General features: G+C 51.7%; 1 protein-coding gene across 1 annotated transcript in view; it reads left to right on the forward strand.

Moving 5' to 3' along the window:
• Nucleotides 1–20,700, forward strand: part of FAH (fumarylacetoacetate hydrolase) — a gene marked incomplete at its 5' end in the record, with an annotated part of 35,612 nt that extends 14,912 nt beyond the window's left edge. The window contains 7 exons of the mRNA XM_079699671.1: nucleotides 4,592–4,691; nucleotides 5,454–5,584; nucleotides 7,429–7,504; nucleotides 9,637–9,683; nucleotides 11,990–12,091; nucleotides 12,855–12,972; nucleotides 20,498–20,700. Of these exons, the coding sequence (XP_079555797.1) occupies nucleotides 4,592–4,691; nucleotides 5,454–5,584; nucleotides 7,429–7,504; nucleotides 9,637–9,683; nucleotides 11,990–12,091; nucleotides 12,855–12,972; nucleotides 20,498–20,577 (654 nt within the window). The 3' untranslated portion in view covers nucleotides 20,578–20,700. The remainder of the gene's footprint in view (nucleotides 1–4,591; nucleotides 4,692–5,453; nucleotides 5,585–7,428; nucleotides 7,505–9,636; nucleotides 9,684–11,989; nucleotides 12,092–12,854; nucleotides 12,973–20,497) is intronic.
• Nucleotides 20,701–25,185: the final 4,485 nt, after the last annotated feature.

Raw genomic sequence — 25,185 nt, forward strand, 5'->3', positions numbered from 1 at the left:
CTAACAGTTCGTTCGTAACCTCCAAATCAATACTAGCGGGAGCTTTTGGGGGTCACCTGAGGGCATGCACAGGGTGGCAAAAAATTTGAGTCTCCCGATGTGCACGTCCCCATCTGAGGTTGAACAAGGCCCTGCTCTGCCTTCGTGTCTCAGCTCTCATACTGCAGACAAGTGTCCTTTTTACTGTCTATTCAGTGCCATGTTATTTTCAATTTTTGTGCTTTTCGTTGAGGTGCTAGCTACTGTTCCCAAGCACAAGAAAGTTGTGATGCGCACCCTGTAGAAAACGTGTGTGCTAGATAAGCTGCCCTGGGGCCTGATAGTGCCTGTGCCTTGAGTTCATGTTCATGAATCAACCACATACATGTAGACCGTGTCTTACTGCACTTTGCTACATTGCACTTCACAGATATTGCGTTTTTACAAATTGAAGGTTCGTGGCAACCCTGCATCGAGCAAAGTCTGCCGGTGCCATTTTTCCAGCAGCGTCTGCTCACTTTGTGTCTCTGTGTCACATTTTGGTAATTCTCATTGTATTTCTTTTCTTTTTTTTTTTTAATAAATTTATTTTATTTATTTATTTTTGGCTGTGTTGGGTCTTCTTTGCTGTGCGCGGGCTTTCTCTAGTTGTGGTGAGCAGGGGCTATTCTTCGTTGTGGTGCGCGGGCTTCGCATTGCGGTGGCTTCTCTTGTTGCAGAGCACAGGCTCTAGGCGCGAGGCTTCAGTAGTTGTGGCACGTGGGCTCAGTAGTTGTGGCTCTCTGGCTCTAGAGCGCAGGCTCAGTAGTTGTGGCACACAGGGTTAGTTGCTTCACGGCATGTGGGATCGTCCCGGATCGAACCCATGTCCCCTGCACTGGCAGGCAGATTCTTAACCACTGTGCCACCAGGGAAGTCCCTCTTTTTTAATTAATTAATTAATTAATTAATTAAGTTTTGGCTGTGTTGGGTCTTCATTGCCAGGCACCGGCTCTCTCCAGTTGCGGTGAGCGGGGGCTGCTCTTTGTTGTGGTGCACGGGCTTCTCACTGCAGTGTCTTCTCTTGTTGTGGAGCATGGGCTCTAGGCACACGGGCTTCAACAGTTGTGGCACGCAGCCTGAGTAGTTGTGGCACATGGGCTTAGTTGCTCCGTGACATGTGGGATCTTCCCGGACCAGGGCTCGAAACCATGTCCCCTGCATTGGCAGGCGGATTCTTAACCACTGCACCACCAGGGAAGTCCCCTCTTGTAATATTTCAAACGTTTTTGGGTTTTTTTGGCCATGCCACGCGGCATGTGGGATCTCAGTTCCCCAACCAGGGATCAAACCCACGCCCCCCTGCAGTGGGAACACAGAGTCTTAACCATTGGACCGCCAGGGAAGTCCCAATATTTCAAGCTTTTTCATCATTATTGTATTCGTTATGGTGATCTGTGATCAGTGATCATTGATGTCACTGCTATGACTTGCTGAAGGCTCAGATGGTGGTTAGCATTTTTTAGCCATAAATTATTTTTTAATTAAGATATGTACATTGATGGTTAAACCTAATGCTAGTGTACACTTAATAGACTATAGTATAGTGTAAACATAACTTTTTTCTTTTTTGGAGTTTCAGTTGATTTTTGAATATTTTTTCTAAAGTTCTTTTTTTTTAACTTTTTATTTTATATTGGAGTATAGTTGATTAACAATGTTGTGATAGCTTCAGGTGTACAGCAAAGTGATTCAGTTATACATATACATGTATCTATTCTTTTTCAAATTCTTTTCCCATTTAGGTTGTTACATAATATCAAGCAGAGTTCCCTGTGCTATACAGTAGGTCGTTGCTGGTTATCCATTTTACATATAGCCGTGTGTACATGTCAATCCCAAACTCCCTAACTATCCCTCCCCCCAACCCTTCCCCGCTGGTAACCATAAGTTCGTTCTCTAAGTCTGTGAGTCTGTTTCTGTTTTGTTAATAAGTTCATTTGTATCATTTCTTTTTAGATTGCGCATATAAGCGATTTCATACGATATTTCTCTCTCTCCCTGACTTCACTCAGTATGACAATCTCTAGGTCCATCCATGTTGCTGCAAATGGCATTCTTTCATAAACATAAATAACTTTTATAAACACTAGGAAACCAAAAAAAATTCGTGTGACTCGCTTTATTGAGATCTTTGCTTAATTGCAGTGGTCTGCCACCAAACCTGAAATATGACCAAGGTAGGCCTGTGTATGAAACCAGGTGTTCTTAAACAGAAGCACACACAAAGCAAGGTTATATGCTGATTTGTTGATGTGAATGTTGTGACCAGAGGCTGGCAGGAACTTAACCCCGTATTTCCCCTAGAAGCGATATACCTGTATTTGCTAACTCGGTGTTTCTAATGACTTCATAGAATATGATTATTACCAATAACAAGAATCAGCTACATCAGCCCCATTGTACTTGTGGCTGGACCTGCACAACCTCAGAACTGTGGTTATTTCAGGGCTGTGCATTTTTTTTAATTAAACTTATTTTGAGATCATTGTAGACTCACGTGCAGGTGTAAGAAAGAGTACCGAGAGCTCCAGAATCCTTCACACACTCTCCCCCAGTTTACGTAACATCCTGCACAGCAAGATTGCCATCTCACAGCCAGATGTTGACATTAATCCAATTGGTTCCCTCACCCCAAGGACCCCTCATGCTGCAGGGCTGTGCATTCTGAGAGGGACACTGAATTCCAGGAAACTCCCAAGGTCAAGGGACCAGGAAAGAGATGGGAAGGAAGAGCTGAACTGGAGGGGAGGGTCCCGGGACACCGGCAGTGTCTTCAGTCTCTGCCGGGTCATCGGATGCTGGGTAGCGGAGCCAGGCCGGGGCAGGGAGGTGCGGGCAGGCCATGGAGGGGGCTTCTCAAAGTCAGCACTCAGGGCTTCAGGTGATGCTCACAGAGTGTCTCCTCGTGCAGGTGGAGGGAAGCAGCTGCGGAGTCCGCTGGTAGGGCTGGGGGCGTGGGAATCTAGGTTGATTGGAGGCAGGCTGGACCTCCCTGTAGTTCCAGCCCTGCCTTGCGATTTCTTTGGATTCTGTCCAGAGGAGGGGAACAAGTGGGCACTAGTCCCCTCGTCCCAGCAGGGTGTTACCGGCCAGCCCTCTGCCCCCTGATGCCTTTGTGAGGCTGCCCCGTGAACCCTAAGAGGAGGTCTCGCAACCCCGATCCCCCAGAGCAGGGCCCCCTGGTTGGGGGCCAGGGTCTTCTCTCTGGGCGAACGGAGGACTCTGCAGAGAGATGCTTCACCTGTGTTGGTTCCTGTTTCGGGGGCGGGCAGGGTGGTGGTGGAAGGGATGGGCATGATATGGCTCAGGGTTTTTGGCCTCCTTAATTAATAGAAATTGACTAGAGGCAGACAAATTAAGGCAAGGCTTTATTGGGACCCCTGCTGCTGCAGAAGGGGACAGCGAGAACAAACAACAGTTTCCCTTGCTCCCTGAGCCGGGGTGGTGGGGTGGGGGGGGCGGGGCGAGCTTGTTCCTTATCTGGGGTGAGGGTAGGGGTGTGTCCAGGGGTTGGGCCGGAGGGTTGTCTTAGGTGGTCTGCCCACCCTTTAGGTGGTGGTGTGTGCAGGGGGCATGCGCAGTGCCCTGCTTTTGTTCCCAACACCGGTTTTTCTCCCAGCTCTTCAGAAATGGCACTTGGGTTTTTTGGTCTTTTGTATCTTGTTGTCCATAATTTGCGCCACCTGCGCATGCACGCAGTCATTTTTAGTCCCATATAGTTTCTTTGCGTTTTGTTGCTCAAGGAGAGGTTTGTCCAGGTGCAAGCACTGCAGCACAGGGTCCCAGGTCCCATATGGTCTCAGGCAGAGGAAAAATAGAAAGTCATAGTGTGGAGAAACAGTAATGGGTAGGGAGCACAGATAATCTTGATGATGGTGGTAAGATTCTCTATAAGATGGCATCTTTTTTTTTTTTTTTTTTTTAGAATCTTGACAAAAATTTGCACCATTTAAATACTGTCACAGAATGAATATAACTGCAGCCTAGGTCGTGCAAATGTCATAGCTGATTTTGTGTGCTTTTGACAGTTATCTTCTCAATTTTTCCCCCCAATGATGTCTATATATTCTCTTGTTTCCTGGATGCTGTGCTGATGATGCTTTCCTCTGAGACGGTGGGTGATGGGTTGGGGTGTGGGGTACACCCCGGCAGGCTCTCTTTGCTGCATCACAGAGGCCTTCTGATTTTTTGTGACACGAATACAAACCCTGATATTTTCATTTTTCACAAGCCTGGTGTAGCTGTCAAATCTTAAAATGCAGAGCACGGTATTGGGTGAAGGGGAAAGGGTAGAGGTGTGAAGTGGGCTGAAGGAGGGAAAGGAGGCTGCCTTGGTGATCGGGGCCATGAGTGGGGGCCCTGGGTGGGCACTGGCATGCAGCTGCTCACCATGTCCCCGGGGTAGCCGTCTGTCTACTCGGGTGCCGGTCATGGCATAGAAACAGTGGATTCATACACAACGGTCCAGCTCCCTAGCTGGGGTTTGGAAATGCCTGGCCTTTACCCTCCAGGCAAGTGACCTGGGGCAGCAGGTCAGAGCCAGATTCTCATCAACCTTTCCCCTTGTCAGGCTTTCTTTGTAGGCCCTGGGAACAAACTTGGAGAGCCGATCCCCATTTCTAAGGCCCATGAGCACATTTTTGGAATGGTCCTTATGAACGACTGGAGTGGTAATTACGGGATGTCGGGCGTCCTGGTGTTGAGTTTCCTGTGTGCACTCTGCTCTGGGTGAAGGCTGGGTATTGGGGAAGACATGGATGGTCTCCTGGGTCTGGTGCCGGTCAAAGTGGCTGAGAGCACAGGCTTGGGTATCAAACAGACTTCTCAGCTCTGAGCTCTTGGCCAGTGACTTCACCTCTCTGAGCTCCAGTTTTCTTGTAAGTTGAACAGGGACAAGGCTGATGTCATAGCTAGGATGTTTGAGCAATTTTGTGCCAGGCCCAGGGCTGAATATGTCACATGGACTCTCCTGCCAGATCCCTACGAGACACTGATTATATTACTATTCCTATTTTACACGGGTAAAGAATGAGGCACAGGGACGACTTCAGCTCATTGCTGAGCTAAGATTTCAAACAGAGCCGCCCCGTTTCTGAGCCCATCTCAACCCCTCTGCCATTTGTAGGAGGACAGTGGTGCCGTGAATCTCAGCAAGTGTTGCCTCCCTGTGTGAGGATGAGCTTCCAACCCCTTCATGGGGAAGTATCCTGCTTGCCCTTTGGTCATCCTTCTCTTTGCTGCAGCCTGGCACAGTGACCTCAGAGGACCTCTGTCCTTGGTCCTGGGGCAGCCAGCCTGGTTGGGGCCAGAGCACGGGGGTAGGGGAGGGCTGTGCTGAGTGTCTCTGTGCTCCTTGGTCAAGGGAAGGCGAGGGAGCCTTGCCGCGGGGCCCGGTCAGCCTTTGTAAGCCCTGCTCGGCCCTTCTTCTGTAGCTCGAGACATTCAGAAGTGGGAGTACGTCCCTCTTGGGCCTTTCCTCGGGAAGAGTTTTGGAACCACCATCTCTCCGTGGGTGGTGCCCATGGATGCCCTCATGCCCTTTGCTGTGCCCAACCCGGAGCAGGTAAGCACGCCCTCTGCAAGAAGTCCAGGCCCCTCTGCCTCTGAGGCTGTTTGCCCAGCAGACATGGAGAGGGTCTGGAGGATGCCCACGTGCTGGGGGTCCTGGTTGTGGGGACCTCCAGGCAGGCATGGCACTAATCATTCTGCCTTGTGCTTTCCCTGCCCCCTGCACAGTTCTTGAGGAGAACATGGAATTTTGTAACCTTTAGAATCCTCTAAGGCCGAGAACTGGCCAGTTGGCAGGAAAAGGGGTCCCTTCCAGTATCACCACATTGCACAACTTTCCAGGTCAACAAGTTGTGTTCTGTGTGATGGCGCCCCCTGGAGCCCAACTGATAGAATGTAGCGTAGAGTCAGACAGCAAGGCGTCCGTCCTGGTCCTGAGCCCCGTGTTCCCCGAGCCTCCTGTCCCTGCACCACTGTCCACGCCCGTCTCACAATCCTAGCCCTCATTCCTCAGCCTGTCGCAGTCTGGCCGCGGCTCCCACCCCATCAGCACCGGTGGTGTCACCAAAGTGCCCAGTGACCTTGGTCAGTGCCGGGGCCTTGTGCCCTCTTCAATGTGGACCCGTTGGTGGCCCCCTACTCTTCCTAGGCCCTCTCTCCCTCTGGCTTCTGGCATGTGACCTGTCCTGGTTCTCCTGTATCTCCTAGAGTCCTGCGATGCTCCAGCCGACTCCATCCTCCACACGGGGGCAGCCCTAGCTGAGCTCTGAGCCTTGCCCTTCCCCCGGTCCCGTTCCTCCTCGCCTGAACATCTCGCCTTGCTCACACGTGGCTCCTGGACACCTCTCAGCCTTCCTGTCATCCCATGGAGCTGTGCTCCAACACTTGGAGCCTTTCCCCACAGGCCGGTGCCTCGTGAAGCCCCTGTGCGGCTCTCACCCTGTCCCCTCGCTCCCTCCTCTACCGCTCCTGCCACAGCATCTCCCTCCCCATCACTTTCAGTCTCAGGGACTTGTCTCTTCGGTCTTTGGTGAGTCCCGCCCTCCCAGGACCGCCTGGCCTGCCGTCACACCCCCTGCTCATCTCCTCCAGGCTCCATCCCTGGTCCAGATCTCTGTTCACAAGCACTGCTGCTCCCTTGCCGGAGACCTCTGGGCTCTGTCTACCTTCATGCCAGCCCTTCCCAAATACCTTTTATGTGCAACCTTCACGATCCTTGCCACTTCTGAACAATTATTTATTAAATGCTTTTTCAGCTTCCATCTGAAAACTCTCATAATGTATTTAGAAAAGGAACTTTATGTCCCTATCCGCATTACTAGCCACCAAATTAATCATAAAAAGAAACACATAACCATTAGAATAAAATCACCCCGCATTGTCCCATGGCCCACTAGTGATGCAGGTACATGTTGCTCTTTGGGAAAACACTGCTTTTGGCCAAAGTGCAGACCTTCTGGCCTGGCTACCAAAGCTGCCTACACACTGAGTCCAGCACTAGAAGGGCTGAGCGCCTCTGCCGGCCGCCCCTGCCTTCCGCCTTCCCTTTCTGTTGGCCTGGCCTCTCCCTGCAGGCCTGGCTTTGTTCCCGCATCTCTGGCCTTCCCACTGTCCGCTTCCCACGGTCCCCCTTCCCCAGCGCTCCCCTCCCTGGCTTTCTGGGTCCTCTCTCTACCTTTGACCTGCCGATGCCCCTCCCTCGGCTGCTTTTCCCAGAGTCCAGCACACATGACCACCCTCGCCCCCCAGTGTCCAGGGACACAGTGCTGGGCCCTGGAGAGGGGACACCCCTTCTCCCTCAGGTTCTCTCTGCCAGCTGCTCTGCTGGGCTGTGGGGCTCAGCCTGGGCCAGCTCGGCCTGCTGGCCCAGCCCCTCTGTGCTGTGCTCTGCCCTCACAGGACCCCAAGCCCCTGCCGTATCTCCGCCACGACCAGCCCTACACGTTCGACATCAACCTCTCTGTCACCCTGAAAGGTACTGTCGTGGGGTCGAAGGGTGTGTCCAGCAGCTGGGTGGACCCCTGTGCCCACGTGCCATTGCCCAGGTGGCTGCTGAAGCTTCTGAAGGGGGGAGGTGATGCGGTGCCACCTGCTGCAGACTGGGAGACACGTGGGGCTCTTGTAAAGGATGGGAAGGGACACCCTTGTGCTCGTTGCGAGCCTCACGGGGCCCACGTGGCCTTAGCCCCATAGCACCGGGCCCTCAGCTGTTAGGGCCAGAACCCGTGGAGTCCGGGACCTCCACCCTCCACTTGAATCCCCACTCCAGCCTCTCCAACCAAAGTCTGCCCAGCCTCGTCTCACACGCCACTGCCAACCCCTCACCCTTGGGTGGCATGTTTTGTCCAGTGCCCGTTTAATAGCCTGTCCTCGTGGGCCTGGCTCTGTCCTCTGGGACCACACGGAGCCAGCACACCTAGCCCCCGGGTCCTGCTCTCCGTCAGCCCTGAGAGCCTCGCAGCAGGGCCCGCGTCCCCCTGAGGCTGCCCGGCTGGGCTGAGGTAGCAGGCCAGTGGAGCAGTAGTAAGAGAGAGCCGGGCTCTGCAGGCCACGGCTGGGGTTCGAGTCTCCGTTCCGCCCCCGCCCAGCAGTGGGACTTTGGACAAGTTACTGAATCCGTCTGTGCCAGTTTGTCGTCTGGAAAGTGGGATAATGGTGGTATCGACTTCAAGGTGTAATTGTGAGCGGTAAGCAAGTCGATTCACATCAGGGTCTAGAACAGCACCTGCACCTGGGTAGAATCAGGTGTCACTTTCCGATCCTGATGGGGGCCCTTGGTGCTGGGAGAGGGCTAGTCTGGGGGATGCACACAGACCTCCTGGGCCACACTCTGGCCAATCTCTTTTCTTCCTGGATCTCTCTCCTCTTTTTGTCCTGTTTATATACCCCAGGCTCTGCTGTGGCTCTCTCACTGCAGCTTCCAGGGTCTCCATCCTTCACGGAGGTGATTCTGGCAGCAGGCTGTGTCCGCCAGGAAGAGGAAGGAGCTGTCTCCCTCGGGAGGAGGATGCTCCACACAAGAAAGGGCTCCTGGGAAGAGCCTCATAGCCTCCAGAGCGCCCCTGGAAAACTGTGCTGGTCCCACTCTTTCACGTTATCAATTGGGAAAGTGAGGCTCAGAGAGGAAAAGGGATTCACCCCGAGTCATTTATCCGGCCAATGGAAAGGCTGAGACTACAGCCAAATGTCATAAGCTCTAGGCTGGTGTCCTCCTACCCACAGATGCCTCTTTGGAGCTCATTTCTGTCTTGTTTTCATCCTGACCATCTGGAAACATCCAGGGGAGTGCACTGTCAGAGAAAGGGACAAGATTATCAAGAAGCTGCAGTGCTCAGAGATGTAGAAAGACCTGGAAGAGGGAGGACCGAGTGCAAGGATGGCTTCCAAGACCCTTCCCCACACCAGTCCTGAATGTGCAGTTCTGATGTTCTGAGTTGGGGTCTGGGTGAAGCAGGCCTGGGGGACCCTGACCTTCCATGGGGCCGATGAGCACACCTGTTCTGTGCAGCCTCAGAAAGGAAGACAGGGCCAGGGGAGGAAGGCCAGTCCTTGGGCAGTAGAAGAGCTTTCTGGTTATTAGCACACAGCAATGGCCTGGTACCTTGTGTGTAGTAGGTGTGTGATTGTTTAATAAGTATTGTTGAAATAGTAGCACATTATCCATCACGGGAGGAGTTTGGCAGGGGACAGATGGCCTCAGCTGTCCAAAGGGCTCTGGGGGGCATGGCAAGTCAGTTTCAACTTGTACACTGTCTCCAGTTGATCAGCTTCCAGGAGCATCGTGTTAAGGGGGGTTCTGAGGCTACATCTGATCTCAGAGGATACCAGTACTGTGATCAATTTGTGCTGTTTGCCGTGGGTGTGGGAGGAGGAAGTGGTGTCTTGTGTGCATCTCTTTGCCATCCGTGGACTAGATCCTTTCTGTGGACGGCTCCCAGCTCTGATATCCTATGAGCTCATTGGTTCATGGACTTTTTAGGTAGAATCACATTAGACAATGGGAAGCTTAAACCACAAAACAGTTTCCCCAACAAGGTGGGTTCCTCCCTCCTTGATGAATAGAATTAGGTCTCTTTGTCAATGTTACTTGTCTTGTCTACCCAACAGGAGAAGGAATGAACCAAGCAGCTACCATATGCAGGTCCAATTTTAAGGTAAGCTCTGAAGTTAGGCAAACTGCTTTTTGGAAGTGAGGCAGACCTTTCTTCCTGGGAGGACCTGGGGAATAGCATCCATTTTGGGCTATGATGATGGGTCAGCATGTGGACCTAGAGCTTCCATGGCCCTGTTTCTTTCCAAAGAGGCCAGGAGGTCACAGAGACCCCTCCAGATGGAGGCTGCATGGACACGGGCAGTGCTTTTCCTGGCGAATAATAGATATTCCTCTAAGGGGCTAGTCCCTGACATCTCCTGTCTTGCCAGGGGCTGGGTTGATCAGAGTGACTTATTTTTTTTAAGTGAACTTTTAATTGAAGCATAACACATAAATATGAAAGTGCACACATTATAAGTGTACAGCTCAATGAATTCTCACAAAACAACATCCCTGTGCAACCAGCACCCAGATCAAGAAATGGGAAACCTCCAGGACCTCAGCTGTCCCCTGGGGCCCCTTCCAGGCACATCACCACTCTACCCGTCAGGTGTAAACTTTCTCCTGACTTCTGTTACCCTACATTCATTTTGTCTGTTTTTTAAATTTTATAAAAACAGAGTCGTATGGTATATACTCTTTTCTCTCTGGCTTCTTTTGTTTTAACATTATGTTTCTGAGATTCAACCATGTTGCAGTTTGCAGTGACAGTTCATGATTCTTGGCTGTTGTATCGTGTTCACAGTATAAATGTTCCACAATGGATTTTTCCATTCTACTCTTGATGGACATTTGGGTTGTTTCCTTTTTTTTTTTTTTTTTTTTTGCGGTACGCTGGCCTCTCACTGTTGCGGCCTCTCCCGTTGCAGAGCACAGGCTCCGGACGCGCAGGCTCAGCGGCCATGGCTCACGGGCCCAGCCGCTCCGCGGCATGTGGGATCTTCCCGGACCGGGGCACGAACACGTGTCCCCTGCATCAGCAGGCAGACTCCCAACCACTGCGCCACCAGGGAAGCCCCTGTTTCCATTTTTTTGGGGGGGGAGAGTTACTGTGAACATTCTAGTCCAAGTCTTTTGGTGCATGTATGTGTGCATGTCTGTTGGGTGGATATCCAGGAAGAGAATTGCTGGGTCATAGAGGATATATATCCATACTCAGCTGAGGGGTACTTCCAAACACTTTTCCAAAGGGCTTGTTCCAATTTATACTCACACGAGCAACATGTAAGCGTTTTGGCTGCTCCACATCCAAGTCAACACGTGATGTCTCCGGCCTTTTCATTTCCGCCTTTCTGGGGGATTGTGATTTCCGTTTGCATCTCCCTAAAGACTGATGCAGGGCTTCCCTGGTGGCGCAGTGGTTGAGAGTCCACCTGCCGATGCAGGGGACACGGGTTCGTGCCCCGGTCCGGGAAGATCCCACATGCCGTGGAGCGGCTGGGCCCGTGAGCCATGGCCGCTGAGCCTGCGCGTCCGGAGCCTGTGCTCTGCAACGGGAGAGGCCATGACAGTGAGAGGCCTGCGTACCGCAAAAAAAAAAAAAAAAAAAGACTGATGCAGCTGGGCACCTTGTCATATGCTTGTTGACCATTTGAGCATCCTGATTCAACGTATTCCCTTTTCCTCCCGTCTCCCTTCTAATTTAACTTTATTCTGGGCTCCTTAGGCTACTAAGAAGGAATAAGGGGGCCTCCTTGAAGGGGTCTCTTGGGTAAGAATCCATTACTAAGATTTCCTCTGCCTGGATGTGTAGCTCCAGGAGTGGCAGATCTGAGAAGCTGTGACCTTGGAGAGGCGCAGGCGTGCCGCCTCTGAGCTGCTTGGGGGGGCGTGTGGTCCTCTCCCCGCCCCCACTAAGCCTGACCTCCTTCAGTGCTCCTTCATTCCTCAGTCTGCTCTGAGGTCCTGTTTGAGTTGTTCAGCTCTGTTGCCCAGTGTCTGTTCCAAAGCCCAGGGTGGGAGAATGGAAAGGAGGTCTTTGCTCACGAGAAGCTTCTGCTATGACGAGGACCTAGACCTTGTCAACTTAGGACTCAGGGGTAATCACAGGACGGGGTGGAATAATGGACAGATGAGCACATTGCAGGTTGAGGGTCTGAGCAGTGAGGTCGGCTCCTCGGGGAGCGCTTCGTGGAGAAGGTGGGTTAGGGGAGGGCTGGAAGGGGCGGAGGAGCCGAGGCTGTAGCTCGTGAAGGGGCGGGGAGAGAGGCGGGAAGGGTCACAGGGTAGCTGCAGGAGGACAGCTCGTCCTTGCTCTGAGGGCCGGGAGAGAGCCCAGGGAAGGCCTCAGTGAGTGGCGCAGGCTGGCAGACTGCTCCAGGAGGCTGGGAGAAGCCCGCCCTGCCCGTCCCCACCTCTTGCCCGCAGTATATGTACTGGACGATGCTGCAGCAGCTCACTCACCACTCTGTCAATGGCTGCAACCTGCAGCCGGGGGACCTCTTGGCTTCTGGAACCATCAGCGGGCCGGTGAGTATCTGCTTGCCTTGGGTGCTGCCCACCTGGAGCATCCCTATTCCCCCTACAGACTGGAGGGCCCTCAGCTCTCCCTTGAGAAGGGATTCCAGCCCGAAGCAGGTGTATCTTTCAACTCTGTCCTGCTCAGAGCTTCATCCATCTCTGGGTGCAGGAGGGGCTTCTTTATCAAATTCAGAAGAGGCTGGTGTAGGGATGAGAGGCTGTGTCTGTGTACTGGGGGAGAGTGAGAGTGACACGGGGGCAGACGCAGGAAACCACTACAGTGTCTGGTTGTCACCACCTCACAGTGCCCCCACCCAGGATGAGTGGCCCAGTGATTCCCCCAGCCCCCCTCCATGAGCCCTTGGTGATGACTTTTGAGTGGTGCATGTACCAGTCACTTCCGGCAAGGTCGAGACTGCAGGCTCTTTGATGGAGAATCTCTTCCCAGTGGGTGGGGTCAGGCACCACAGCGTCTGGGTAAGCCGCAGCCTCTGGAGTGGGCAGGGGCCTGGCAGGAGGGGCCTGGGCATGCTCATCCAGCATCCCGCACCTCCGCGTCCTGGATGGAGTGAGCAGGGCAGGTAGGGTGCCCGGCCTCGAGGACACTTCTGCAGTGGTCCCACCGAGGCAGGGTATCTGAGGGCCGCAGGATCCCCCGCCCCTTCCCAACACCCCCCGGCCCCCGCCTTGCTAACCTCTGCCCACACCAGATCCGCCACGCTCACCGTGATGTAAATACCTATCACACCTTCTTCCCTTTCCCGTTATGAAGGAGCCAGAGAGCTTTGGCTGCATGCTGGAGCTGTCGTGGAAGGGAACGAGGGCCATAGAGCTGGGGGATGGGCAGACCAGGAAGTTCCTGCTGGACGGGGATGAAGTCACCATCACAGGTGAGGGGGCTGGGGCCCGCGGGCGTCCTCTCCTCCTCGCCCGCGGGCGCTGTCCTAACCGTCTGCCCAGGAAGCCATCTGTCCCAACTCGTCCCCACCCTGGCAGTCCCAGGTCTGTGTCTGCTTGTACTGGCCTTCGCCCCAACCCTGGCTGCCGGGGACTTTATTTTTGTTTAAATTAAAAAATTTTTCTATCTTTTGGCTGCACTGCACGGCATGTGGGATCTTAGTTCCCCGACCAGGGATCGAACCCACGGCCCCTGCGTCGGAAGCGCAGAGTCTTAACCACTAGACCGCCAGGGAAGTCCCTGCCAGGGACTTTAAATCGGAGTCTCCCCGAACCAAAAAGACTGCAGAAGTCCCGCTTTGTCTCCTTCCTCCCTGAGCGAAGTTCTAAAATAATGGCAGGTTCCCATTGTTCTGGACTCTGCAGTGCAAGACCCTGTGTCCTATGACCTTGTGCCCTTTGACCCTGTGCCTTATGACCTGGCTGAGTTAGTGACGAGATTTCCCAGCAGCCCATTCCGAGGAGGTCAGGGCACGCTTACATCTTGGGGGGTCGTTCTGTCCACCACATATCATTGCTGGAGAGGAAGGCGCCGCCGTGGTCAGCAGCCCACTGCTCAGGGTCAGGCACAGGCCGGACTCCCACATCCCCACCAGCCCTGTGACCTTCCTCAAGTTATTGAACCTTTCTGGACTCAGTTTCCTCATCTTTAAAATGGAGTTAATGATAGATAAAGTAGTTACCCTCACAGCATGGTTGTAAGGATGAGATGAACCAGTTTATTCCTTCAGGGGATGTTCCTGGAGCAGCTGCTGTGACTCCCATGCTGGGGTTCCAGTGGTGAACAAGGCAAGTACAGGATCTGCCCCCTGGGGTCACGTTCCACTGTCACTGCTGCATCTGCATTTTACAGGTGGGAAAATGAAGGCCTAGCAGGGGGAAAATAACTTGCCCAGGATCTTGTAACCAGTAAGTCATGCATAATCAGATTGCGCATCCAGGCAGCTTATCTTCAGAACCCCAATTCTTAAGCCCTTTGATAATATCTAAAGAGCCTAACAAGGTGCATGGTACCTTGTGAGTGCTTAAAATTGGTGACGGTCTTCACCGTTGTCCTCATTGTCATTGCTGTTTTTTCCAGAACCCAGTTTTGAGAATGCCCAGCATCCTGACCCCTCCTTAATAGGAGTCCCTACCTGAAGCGTGGGAATCAGCCATGCCCATCTGCCCTACAGGCAGGTTAAGGGGGCACCCGTTCTCTGCACTCGCCCTCCACATACTGGTCTCTGCCTGCTGACCACACATTTCCCTTCCCATGTCCTATTGTCACCCCTACTTCCTGCCCCTGTCTTGGTACTGCTGACTCTCTGCTCTGTGGGCTGGGACCTTGGACCCATTTCATCTGCACATCCTGTCAGCCATCCCTTTGAAGTGTCCTGCCATCTCTGTGCAGCTGGCTTGCTCCAAGCACCATCCTTCCGTGTCTGGATTGCTTGCACAGCTTCACTCCAGCCCCCTGCAATCCATCCTGCTCATGGTGCCTGGAAGATCATCTTCAGATCTGCTTTCCCCGTTACTCTTCTGTTCCTGATTTTCATGGCACCATGTCGCCTGTTTCATTAAATTCATACCCTTCCCTCATCTGATTCTGTCCCCCCTACTGAGCCTCATTCTAATCATAACCCTGCTTTCCCTACTGCCCGCAGACCTTTGCGCTTAAATCTGGCTCAGTTCACATGATGCCTCCTCTGGTTGCTCAGGAAGAATCAGTCTGTCCTCTCCACGAGCAACTCACTGAATTCTGGTTAATTGTACGCATGTCTGTTTCCATGCTTGGCTAAGAGCTTGTATTAGTTTCCCAGGGCTGCTGGAACAAATGACCACAAACTTGCTGGCTTAAAACAAAAATGTATTCTCTCATGGTTCTAGAGGGCAGAAGTCTGAAGTCCAGGTGTTGTCAGGGCCACACTTGTTCCAGAGATTCAAGGGGAGGACCCATTCCCTGCCTCTTCCAGCTGCTGGTGGCTGCTGGCATTCCTTGGCTTGAGGCCACATCACTCCAGTCTCTACCTCCGTCTTCCCATTGCCTCCTCTGCTTCTGTCTGTCAAATGTCCCTCTGCTTCTCTCTTATGACACACTTGTGATGGCATTTAGGGTCCACCCAGATAAGCGCCTTGTCTTAAGGTCCCTAACTTAATCACACCTGCAAAAACATTACCATATAAGGTAACATTCACAGGTTGCATGGTTTAGTATTTGATACATTTGGGGGGCATTAGTCAGCCTACTACAGAGTTCTTAAAGGACAAGGTCCAGACCTTACCTCTCTCTACAGTCTGACTGTGTGCCAGCCATATAGTGGGTGTTCAGTGTGGTTGTTGGTTGGTTGAATAAATGAAGTGGATTTGGTAGAGAAGATGCAGGCAGAGCTCAAGACAGCAGCAAATGATGCCCAGAATTAACCAGTAAGTACCCATTTTTCCCCTACTGTTTCTACAGCCCTATCATACCCTTTCTAATACCAGTTTTAACTAACGGTTCCTGAATACCTGTGGGGGCCAACCATGTTACAGCCACGTCCGCTTCCATGATTCTGTTTCATACTCACAGAAGCCCTTGGGTAAGGTCATTGCCCTGATTTTACAGAGTAGAAAACTTAGGTTGATTGGAGGTAGGTTATTGGCGGAAATTCACACACTGAGGGAGCAGGATACGGTTCGGGTCTTCTGATTCCCTTGCCAGCTTTGATCAAGAGGTCCTACAGTGCTTGCCAGAGCTACTGCAGGCCCTCAGTCGTGGTTCTATGGATCGAGTGAAAGCGTTTTCTGAAGTTTTGGTTTGAGGGAAGGAAGGAAGGAGATGGGATGGGAGAGGAGGAAGTGACGGCTTCAGCTCTCTCTCTTGTCACTATTGTATAAGCCCCCAGCTAAGGCGCTGTGGACCTGGCGGCTGCCCAGGGCCTGGAAGAAAGGAGATGAGTACTCAGGCAGATGGGATTCACATATGTTCTTGGCATTTGAGCCAAGGAAGGGGTGAGGAAGGAGCCACAATGCTGCGAGGGCCACTTGTTTGTCTGTGTACAGTGCCTTGTTCCAGAAAGATTTACGGAGGCCAGGCAGAGAAATTCAGAGAAAGGCAATTCCTTGGATCTGAAGATGCACATGTTGGCAAGAAAAGAGAGAAACGGGAATAGATTGGTGGAATTCCCTGGAACAAGAATAAAAATTACCATTTGGCAATAGAAGAGGTATAAGTTATATATTAATCAAACAAAAAAAACAAACAAGAAGAAGAGATTTCACATTGAAGGAGATGCCTGACAAATTCTAGGGAGTGAATGTGGCCGAGACTTGAGCCCTGTGCTTGCATGTGGGGAGGTGGACCGGGGGCATGGGCGTGTCAGCTGTGTTGCCTTTGCTGAGGTCACCACAGTGGGCAGAGTGCTGTGCCCTCACCTGCCACGACCCCTCTGGCACCTGATCCGGGTGAGCCACCCTCTTGCTGGAAGCCACGCTGGGTTTCTGTGGCTCTTTTCCAGCCTTCTTCCTACTCCTCTGGCTGTACCCGCTCAGATGCCACCTTGTCATCTCCCTGCTCTCTCGTCATGGGCGACTATTCCCCAGATCCGTTTCTAACCACTGGAATGATAAAGTGTAGAAACCAGGTTCTGAACCCAGGCAGTTGGGTTCCAGGGTCTGTGCTCTTAAACCAAAATGTCATGTTGCCTATGGTGCCATGTGGTTCTCATTTCTGGGAGACCAAAAGCCCCAGCCCAATCAATGGTATCCACTCCTGTGCTCCAGCCTTGGCCAACCTTTTGGGCAAGGAGGCCTCCTCTGTCTACAGAACAGAGCACCCACTGCCCACCCCAGGCATTTGGGCTGTTCCTGCTGCTGGGACGCCCTCCACCCCCTCCCACCATCCTTAATCCTCCATGTCTTCTAACGCCCAACACAAGTTCCATCTTTTTTAGTATTTCCATTCTTGTTTCTAGTGTTGCCACAGACTTTTCCCTTATATCTATATTGCTTTGACCATTTCCATAGGAATATAAGAGAAGGAAAGTGTTAATGTATAGAACCATGCCCTATCTCGAGCCAGAAGTCTAGCCTAAAGCTATTTATCATTAACTAAAACATAATCTTTAACTGAAACACAAAACCACGATGAAGACAACAGTAACACAACAGCAATTTATTGTGCACTTACTGTGTGCTAGGTACCGTGCATGTCACTTTACCTGCATTATCACATTTAATTCCCATGGTGCTATTACTCTGATTTATAGATGAACCATTGGAGGTCTAGAGAGATGAAGCAGCTGGACCAGAATCACACAGCTGGCAGGTGACAGCCCTGGAATGCAACCAACTCCCTTGGAATGCAAAGCTCACCACCTTCACTTCCCCACAGTTGCAAGCCCTTCCCATTTGTTTTCCCAGATCATTTCCTTTAGTTTCATTCAGTGACATAATACAGTTGGGACTCCCGTGAAGCTCTGGTGGCAGAGAAAACGCTGGTTTCAGGCCTGGCTCTGCCAGTAACTCAGCTGGGTCTGGCTCCTGTCTCTGGGCCTTGGGATCTCCTCCCTCTGGGAAGTGACAGGTGCACCCTAGTGTGCTTGCAGGCGTAGCATTCCAGGAAGCTGGAAAACTGGGCTGTAGCTATGGATTCTCATTCCCATTGGTGGGATGGAGTGGGGACTAGGTGGAGGGTCGGTTTTCAGGAAAGGGCCAGTGAGGTCAGACAACATTCCAGAGGAGATGAGTATACTTTTCTCTTCCATTTCCATGGTTGATGGAGTCCAACCCAGGGAGGCAGGGAGCTGCTTTTCCCCTCTGCCCAGGGCTCGGTGACACGCTCTGACTTGGGTGCAGACTTTCCTCATGCTCTGGCCTCTCGGGGCCTTCTATCTCTGCCTGAACGCACCTGCCCCCAGCTTCTCCTCTGTGCACTGGAGAGTAGCAGCTTGGGAGTCTGGAAAGACCTTCCTCAGCTGGGTGCAGAGCCTCACTTTTCATCCTTTGGGCCAGTGGTCTCAACCAGAGTGGCTTTGCCCCGTGGGGGACATTTGGTGACGTCTGGAGACAGTTCCGGCTGTCTCCGAATGGCAGCCAGGGATGCTGTTAAACATCCTAAGTGGACAGGACAGCTTCTCACGAGAAAGAGTCATCTGACTCAAAAGGTCGTCTCTGACGTTAAGAAACCCCATCTAGACCATCTGCCTGCCAGCTGTAAAATGGGGAGGAAGTGGCCAGCTTTCCTACCAGGATGTAATCGCTTTGATAGATGATTGATGAATTTCTGCCAGGTTTTGCTTTAATAGGCTTCCCCCCCCCGCCAGGGACACGAATATTTCTGAGCATTGAGATTCTAAAGTGACTGATGGAAAAATAATGAAAGAGAATAGGCAAGGATGTTGCTCTGGACAAAAGGTGACACTGAGTGTTAAGGGTCAGCGCTGGAGTGGCAAGGATGTGCCTTGGTGATGCCGGGGAGGGCGAGGGGCTGGTTTGGGGATGTTGCTGGTGTCCAAGCTGCCACCTCCCCAGAGAAGGCCAGCAGTCAGAGCAGCCCTCACAGGGAGGACCGGTAGGATGACTGGGCAGGTGGGGGGAAGTGGGAGGAGACAGGCTGGGTAGGCTGTACTGAGCTACAAGTGGCCGTGAGAACTGTCCCTGGGCTCACTGGAAGGGCTCATTGGGACGTCCCTGACCCCGCCTCCCAAAGCTGTCTTTGGTCTCAGTGTTCAGTTGGCTGGGAGTCCTCTCAGCAGTGAGCTTCGATTTGTTTCTCTCGGTTGTGGGAATATTGCAACTCCTTGCTTTCCCTTCTTCACATTGGGTAGCAGAAGGCCTAACTCCAGATATGGGGGTCGTCTTCAGCAGGTGAGGGGGTCTGGTGGTGTTTTGTGTAACTCAAGGTCACGGGCATCCCCTGCAGTGGCCCTCATGTTCGTCATGGGCCAGGTGGCCGTCACCTCAACACTGCCCTAGCTCATGGTGCTTGAGAAGCATCTCAATCTGAGGAGCCTGGGAGCCTCTGTATAGGCCTGACACTCATAAATCTATGTGTTTCCATCTATCTTCTCTCTAGGGGCCACTGGAGAGGGCGCTGTTTAAAACGTAGCTGTAAAACACAGCTTTCACTGTCTTGCTGAAAACTCCTGAGTCACCTCAGTGCCCTCAGGAAAAGGTTCAAACTCCTTAACATGGCTTCTAAGAACACTCTGTAATCTGGCTTCTCAGGGGACCCCACACAACAGCTTCACTGAATAAATGCACCTTGTGCATCTCTCGCCTGGGTCTCCGTGCCTTTGCACACGCTGTTCCCTCTGTCCGGCACACCCTTTTCATTGTGTCCCCCCTGGTGAACTCATATCCACCTGTCAAGTCCCAGCTCTGATGTTCCCTCCTTTCTGCTCCTGTCTCCTCCATGCTGCTCTCCCAGCTCCTCATAGACTTTTCTGCTCTGACTCAGACAGCTGCTCCTACTCAATGGACCCTTCTCAGGTCCAGGGACAAGGGCCTCCTCCTCTCTGCCTTTCTGTTGAAATGGAATTGAGAGAATTTTGTTTAACATCTGCTCTGGGAGAGATGTCATGCTAGGGCTTCAGCCACGTGTTTCATCGAATCCTCACAACCCTGAGAGGTAAGGATTGCTATTCCTATTTGCAGACAAGGGGGCTGAGCTCAGAGGTTAAACAAGTTGCCCCTGATCCCCCAGCATAGAATCATCATAATGGCTGACACTGAGCATTTCCCCTGGGCAAGGCACTCTTTTGGAGTTCTCTGTGTAATAACTCATATCATCTTTGCAACAGCCCTGTGCGGTGAGTACTATCATTAGATCCATTTCACAGATGAGAAAACTGAGTTCCAGAGACTTCCCTCGTGGTCCAGTGGTAAAGACTCCACACTCCCAATGCAGGGGACCCAGGTTTGATCCCTGGTCAGGAAACTAGATCCCGCATGCTGCAACTAGGCTAAAGGAGCCTGCATGCCACAACGAAGATCCCACGTGCCACAACTAAGGCCCGATGCAGCCAAATAAATAAATAAATATTAAAAATAAAAAAAACAAAAATGAAAAGAAAAGAAACTGAGTTCCAAGGGGACTCAAGGTCATGGAGCCAGTAGGTGGAGGAGCCAGGCTTTGAACCCAGTCAGTCTAGCCTCAGGCTAATTAGCAAGCCTAGGATTTGAACTCAGACTTACTTACGGAGAGTTGACCTATACCTATTCCTTTACCTCTCAGGAAAGCCATTGTGCCATCCTTGCACCGCTTGTGAGGGTCCCTGAGAGTAGGGAGGGCCTGGAGTTCTATCCTGGTGCTCCTGCAGCTCTGCCCAGCTTCTGGAGAAGGTGGTTTTTCTGTCGAAAATACCTGTTTGTCATTCTGATGGCGCCTTCCTGCCTTGGGCCCAGCTGTGTGCTGACCGGCACTGTGGCCGCTTGGGCGTTGGTTCCCCTGAGCCCAGCAGCTTCGTGGCTGACCCCTGTCCTCCTCTGTTGCAGGACAGTGCCAGGGGGACGGGTACCGCATTGGCTTTGGCCAGTGTGCAGGAAAAGTGCTGCCTGCCCTCTCAGCGGCCTGAGGTTCTCTCTGCTTTCCTGGAAACACAAGCCTTGAGCACTGCCCTCTCCACCTCCCTGCGGGGGACCAGGGGCCCCCACTGAGGCCACAGGCCTGGTTCTTCATTCAGTAATAAATAAAGCCATCGTGCTCCCTCTCCATCTGAGCCTGGCATGGCTCTGAGTGTGCAGCGTCTCTTCGTGTTCTTGGTTTGACCCAGTGGGTCAAGGTGTGTACTGCTTCCTTGAGAGACATTCATTAATTTGTTTTCTAGTTTTTATTAGTGAGGCTGAGGGTCTGATGTTTCTCCTCAGACATTCCAGAGCTCCCAGTATTCTCTGGAACATGGAAAAAAGAATGGCACTTGTATTAGCTTAGAGTCCTCCAGAGAAATACAACCAAGTAGATGTGTATATAGAGAGAGACATTTATTTTAAGGAACTGGCTTATGTGATTGTAGAGGCTGGCAAGTCCAAAATCTGCAGGGTGGGCCACAGGCTCGAGACCCAGGGAAGAGCTGCAGTTTGAGTCTGAAGGTGGTCTGCTGGAGAATCCCCTCTTCCAGGGAGATCAGGCTTTTTTCTCTTAAGGCCTTCAGCGGACTAGATGAAGCCCGCCCATATTATGGAGGATAATCTGCTTTACTCAAAGTCCACTGACTTAGGGCTTCCCTGGTGGCGCAGTGGCTGCGAGTCCGCCTGCCGATGCAGGGGACACGGGTTCGTGCCCCGGTCTGGGAAGATCCCACATGCCGCGGAGTGGCTGGGCCCGTGAGCCATGGCCGCTGAGCCTGCGCGTCCGGAGCCTGTGCTCCGCAACGGGAGAGGCCACAGCAGTGAGAAGCCCGCGTACCGCAAAAAAAAAAAAAAAAAAAAAAAAAGTCCACTGACTTAGATGTTAATCTCATCTGAAAACTACCTTCAGAGCCACACCTAGACGGATGTTTGAACAAATATCTGAGTACCGTGGTTCAGCCAAGTTGACACATAAATTTACGCATCACAGTACCCCTCACGTTCAGTATTTCTTGGGGCCGACTGATGGACGTACGTGGGGTGCAGACTTGGTTCAAGGGCCCTGTAGCCATATCAGCACATTATGAACCTTTGGCTGAGCCCCCAAGTCAAGGGCTCACACACCTGAACTGTGAAAGGGCAGGAAAAGGGCCAGGGGCTTGCTTTTCTCCCCTGGCAAGCCCGCCAGAGTCAGGAGAGTGAGCGTTGCCCCGTCTCCTCTGCCCTGCCCACTGCAGACAGGCAGCCTGGTTCCTGGTGACCACAGGGGAAGAGGATGCCTGATGACACATCTTGGGCCTAATGGACCCCACACCAGGGCCTGGGAGGATGACTGAGCCTGCGGAGCCTGCCCATTAGATCACGCTACTCATTCATTTATTCACCAAATCGTTATTCAGTGCCTTCTCTGTGCCAGGCACTGTACTAGGCACAAGAGGTGCCACGGTCACAGAATAGCTGTGACTTATGATGCCCTTGTACCCTGTGATGATTACTTCCTAGTGAAGGGAGATAGACAGGAAACAAATGGACAAGGAAAAGATACATACTATTGAAATGGAGCGGACCCTATGGTCTATGCCCCCCATGTCCTCCGCCTGCCTTCTGTCTGTGTAAAAACTTTAGCCAAAGGATAAGTTTAATCAGAGAAGTGAGAAAATGCAGAAACAAAGGAAAACAGTCAAAGGAGACCAAATAATAATAGTTTAATCATTCAGCATAGTCAAGGACCTTTAGTTCCTTCTCAAGGGCTATAGATAATATTCTGAGCCATATCCTGTGAGCTGTCTTATAGATACTGAAACCCACACCAGGTGTAGAAGTTAACTACCTGATGACCAGACTGTAGCCATGACATAAGCTGCCACAATTCTGAGAACTGGCCTCAAAGAAATGGAAACAAACCAACCCTGGAACTGAAGATTAACTGTACTTAAAACCATCAAGATGACGGTGGTCAGACCACCGACGACCAGTTTCAAGATGACTGTCAGAGCTGTTTCTGCATGTAGCTCCCTCCCTCTGTCTATAAAAGCTCTTGCCCCCGATTGTTGGTTGCGGGGGAGTCAGCCTTAGGACAGGAGTCCGCCCTCCACCCCCACCCCCAGCATCCAAAGTAAAGCAAACTTTTCTTTCCACCAACCTTGCCTCTTCATTGGCTTTGAGTGGCTAGCAGCTGGACCCCACCTTTGGTTACACTATGACAGATGGGGATAGGTTCTATGGAACAATGGGGGACATGGGTGCCATTATAAACAGGGTGGTCAGAGAATGCCTTAGTGCCTCTGGTTCTTAGTGCTTTTTTGCTAGACAGCTGAAGAAAGTGAGGGATCAAGGCAGATGGACATCTGGGGCAGAGTGCTCCAGGCAGAGGGTCCAGCTAGTGCAAAGTGGAGCATGTTTATCAATTCTAAGGAACATTAAGGTATTTCTTTCTCACCTAAAAGCATTTTGGAGCCAGGAAGTCTGGAGTTTGTATGGCAACTCCACAGTGTCATTAGGGACCCAGGGTCCTCATCCTCAGCACACGGGGTTCAACCTCAAGGTCACCACATGGTGCAAAAAGCTGCTGGAGCTCCAGCCAATATACCCAAGTTCCAGGCTTGCAGAAAGAAAAATTAAAGAGGTGAGGGTTGGGGGGATGAAGGGCTGAAGGGCCCTCCTCCTAGATGAGTTAGGTACCCTTTGAGCAGCCTTCCTGGGAACCCCATACTACACTTTTCTTGCGTTTTATTGCCAAGAACATAGTCACAAGACCACACCTCATTGCAAGGAAGGCTGGGAATATAGTCTTTTAACTGAACACATTGCTTCCTCAGCTTAAAATCAGAGCTCGACTGCTAAAGAAGAAGGGGAGAATGAATCCTCAGGGGTGGGGTGCAGCTCGTAGTCTCTGCCACACACAGGCTGGGAAGCATCGTGCTCTGAGGCTGAACTGGTCTTCCCCAGATGATTTTATTCCACGAAGCTGTGCCCTGGGGCCATGGTCTTCAATGCTTTGCTGACTTCAGTGGAAGTCCTGTACAGTAAGTCCCCTGCATACGAATGAGTTCCATTCCAAGGGTGCGTTCGTAAGTCCAATTTGTTCGAAAGTCCAACAAAGTTAGCCTAGGTGCCCAACTAACACAATCGGCTGTATACTGCTGCTTTTACACTTGCTTCCAGACATCCTGGGCTTGAAATAAAGATTCTGTACTACTGTACTCTATACAGTACTGCACAGTAAAGTGCACAAAAGCACAACCACTTGTAGAGGATGCACGCACGTGATAATATACTCCAGACACGTGAACTAACAACGTGATTGGACATGCAAACGCACATTCGCATCTTTGAAAGTTCACAACTTGAAGGTTCATATGTAGGGGACTTACTGTAGAGTCACCAGGGTCTCCCAGAGCCCTACTATCTAGATAAGATTGATCCAAACACGTATTCTCTGAATTTGGAAGACGGAAGTCTTCCTTGGGTTTGTTCTGAATTCCTGTGGGCTGTGTTCCCAGGGCCACCTCTGCTCCTGCTTGCTTCACTGAAATCTCTGTTCTCCACCTTGTGTTTGGGATTGTTCCCTTAGCTCTATCTCCTGGCATCAGCATGCATGAGTGACCCATCTTGTTTTCCTCACCTAAATACACCTAAAGAGCTATTGCACATGGCAGATCTTCACCAGAGGTCCCTGGGTCGTGGGCAAAAGTCATCTAAAATCATTATCAATCTACTTGCCCGCTGGCACCAGAGAGTGCTGATGCCAGCTATGGAGATCACATACTTATCCCCTCACTGTGCATTTAATGGGCTTAGGGGCTGGTGATGCTGGATGAACCTGCTGGATCTGGCCCTGGAGTCTGAGAAACACACAGGGTGGATGTTAATAGGGGGTCTGGCGTGGGATTTCTCCAACGATTACTTTCCCTTAACCTTCAGCAACATGAGCCTCTTTGTTTTCCAGCCTCGATCTCGAAATTCCCATTGCCAGCTCCAGATGAGAAGTGAATTTAATAGTCTTTAGCTTGGGAACCGAGCTCACTGAAACCTACCTGTGTATAATGGCAATGAAATAGACAAAAATGCTTTTCATGGCCAAATCTTCTCTTTTTAACAATGGTATGTTAAGAACTAGAGACGTTTGATCAAATAGATGGAGCTGACAGATCCGGTGATGAACATCCCAAGGCAAATTGGCTGTAATTATCACTGTATCTTCCTTATTAATTCATACTTTGTTCACACTTCGTGTTTTAACCAGTGGCCCATGATGAATCTAAATGGATGACTATGCAACTGAGAATAGAATCCTTTTGTGTGTGTGTGTGTGTGGTACTCAGGCCTCTCACTATTGTGGCCTCTCCCGTTGCGGAGCACAGGCTCCGGACGCGCAGGCTCAGCAGCCATGGCTCACGGGCCCAGCCACTCCGCGGCATGTGGGATCTTCCCAGACCGGGGCACGAACCCGTGTCCCCTGCATCGGCAGGCAGACTCTCAACCACTGAGCCACCAGGGAAGCCCTAGAATCCATTTTAAACTTCACTTGAGGAGGAGGAGCAAGCCCAGTGATGTTTCTGCCAGGATGCGGCCTGCTGGAGTTTCTGCTGGAGGGTGTCAGAGGGAGCCAGCTG

This window comes from Hyperoodon ampullatus, assembly GCF_949752795.1.
Source record: "Hyperoodon ampullatus genome assembly, chromosome: 3".
In the NCBI taxonomy this organism is placed as follows: domain Eukaryota; kingdom Metazoa; phylum Chordata; class Mammalia; order Artiodactyla; family Ziphiidae; genus Hyperoodon; species Hyperoodon ampullatus.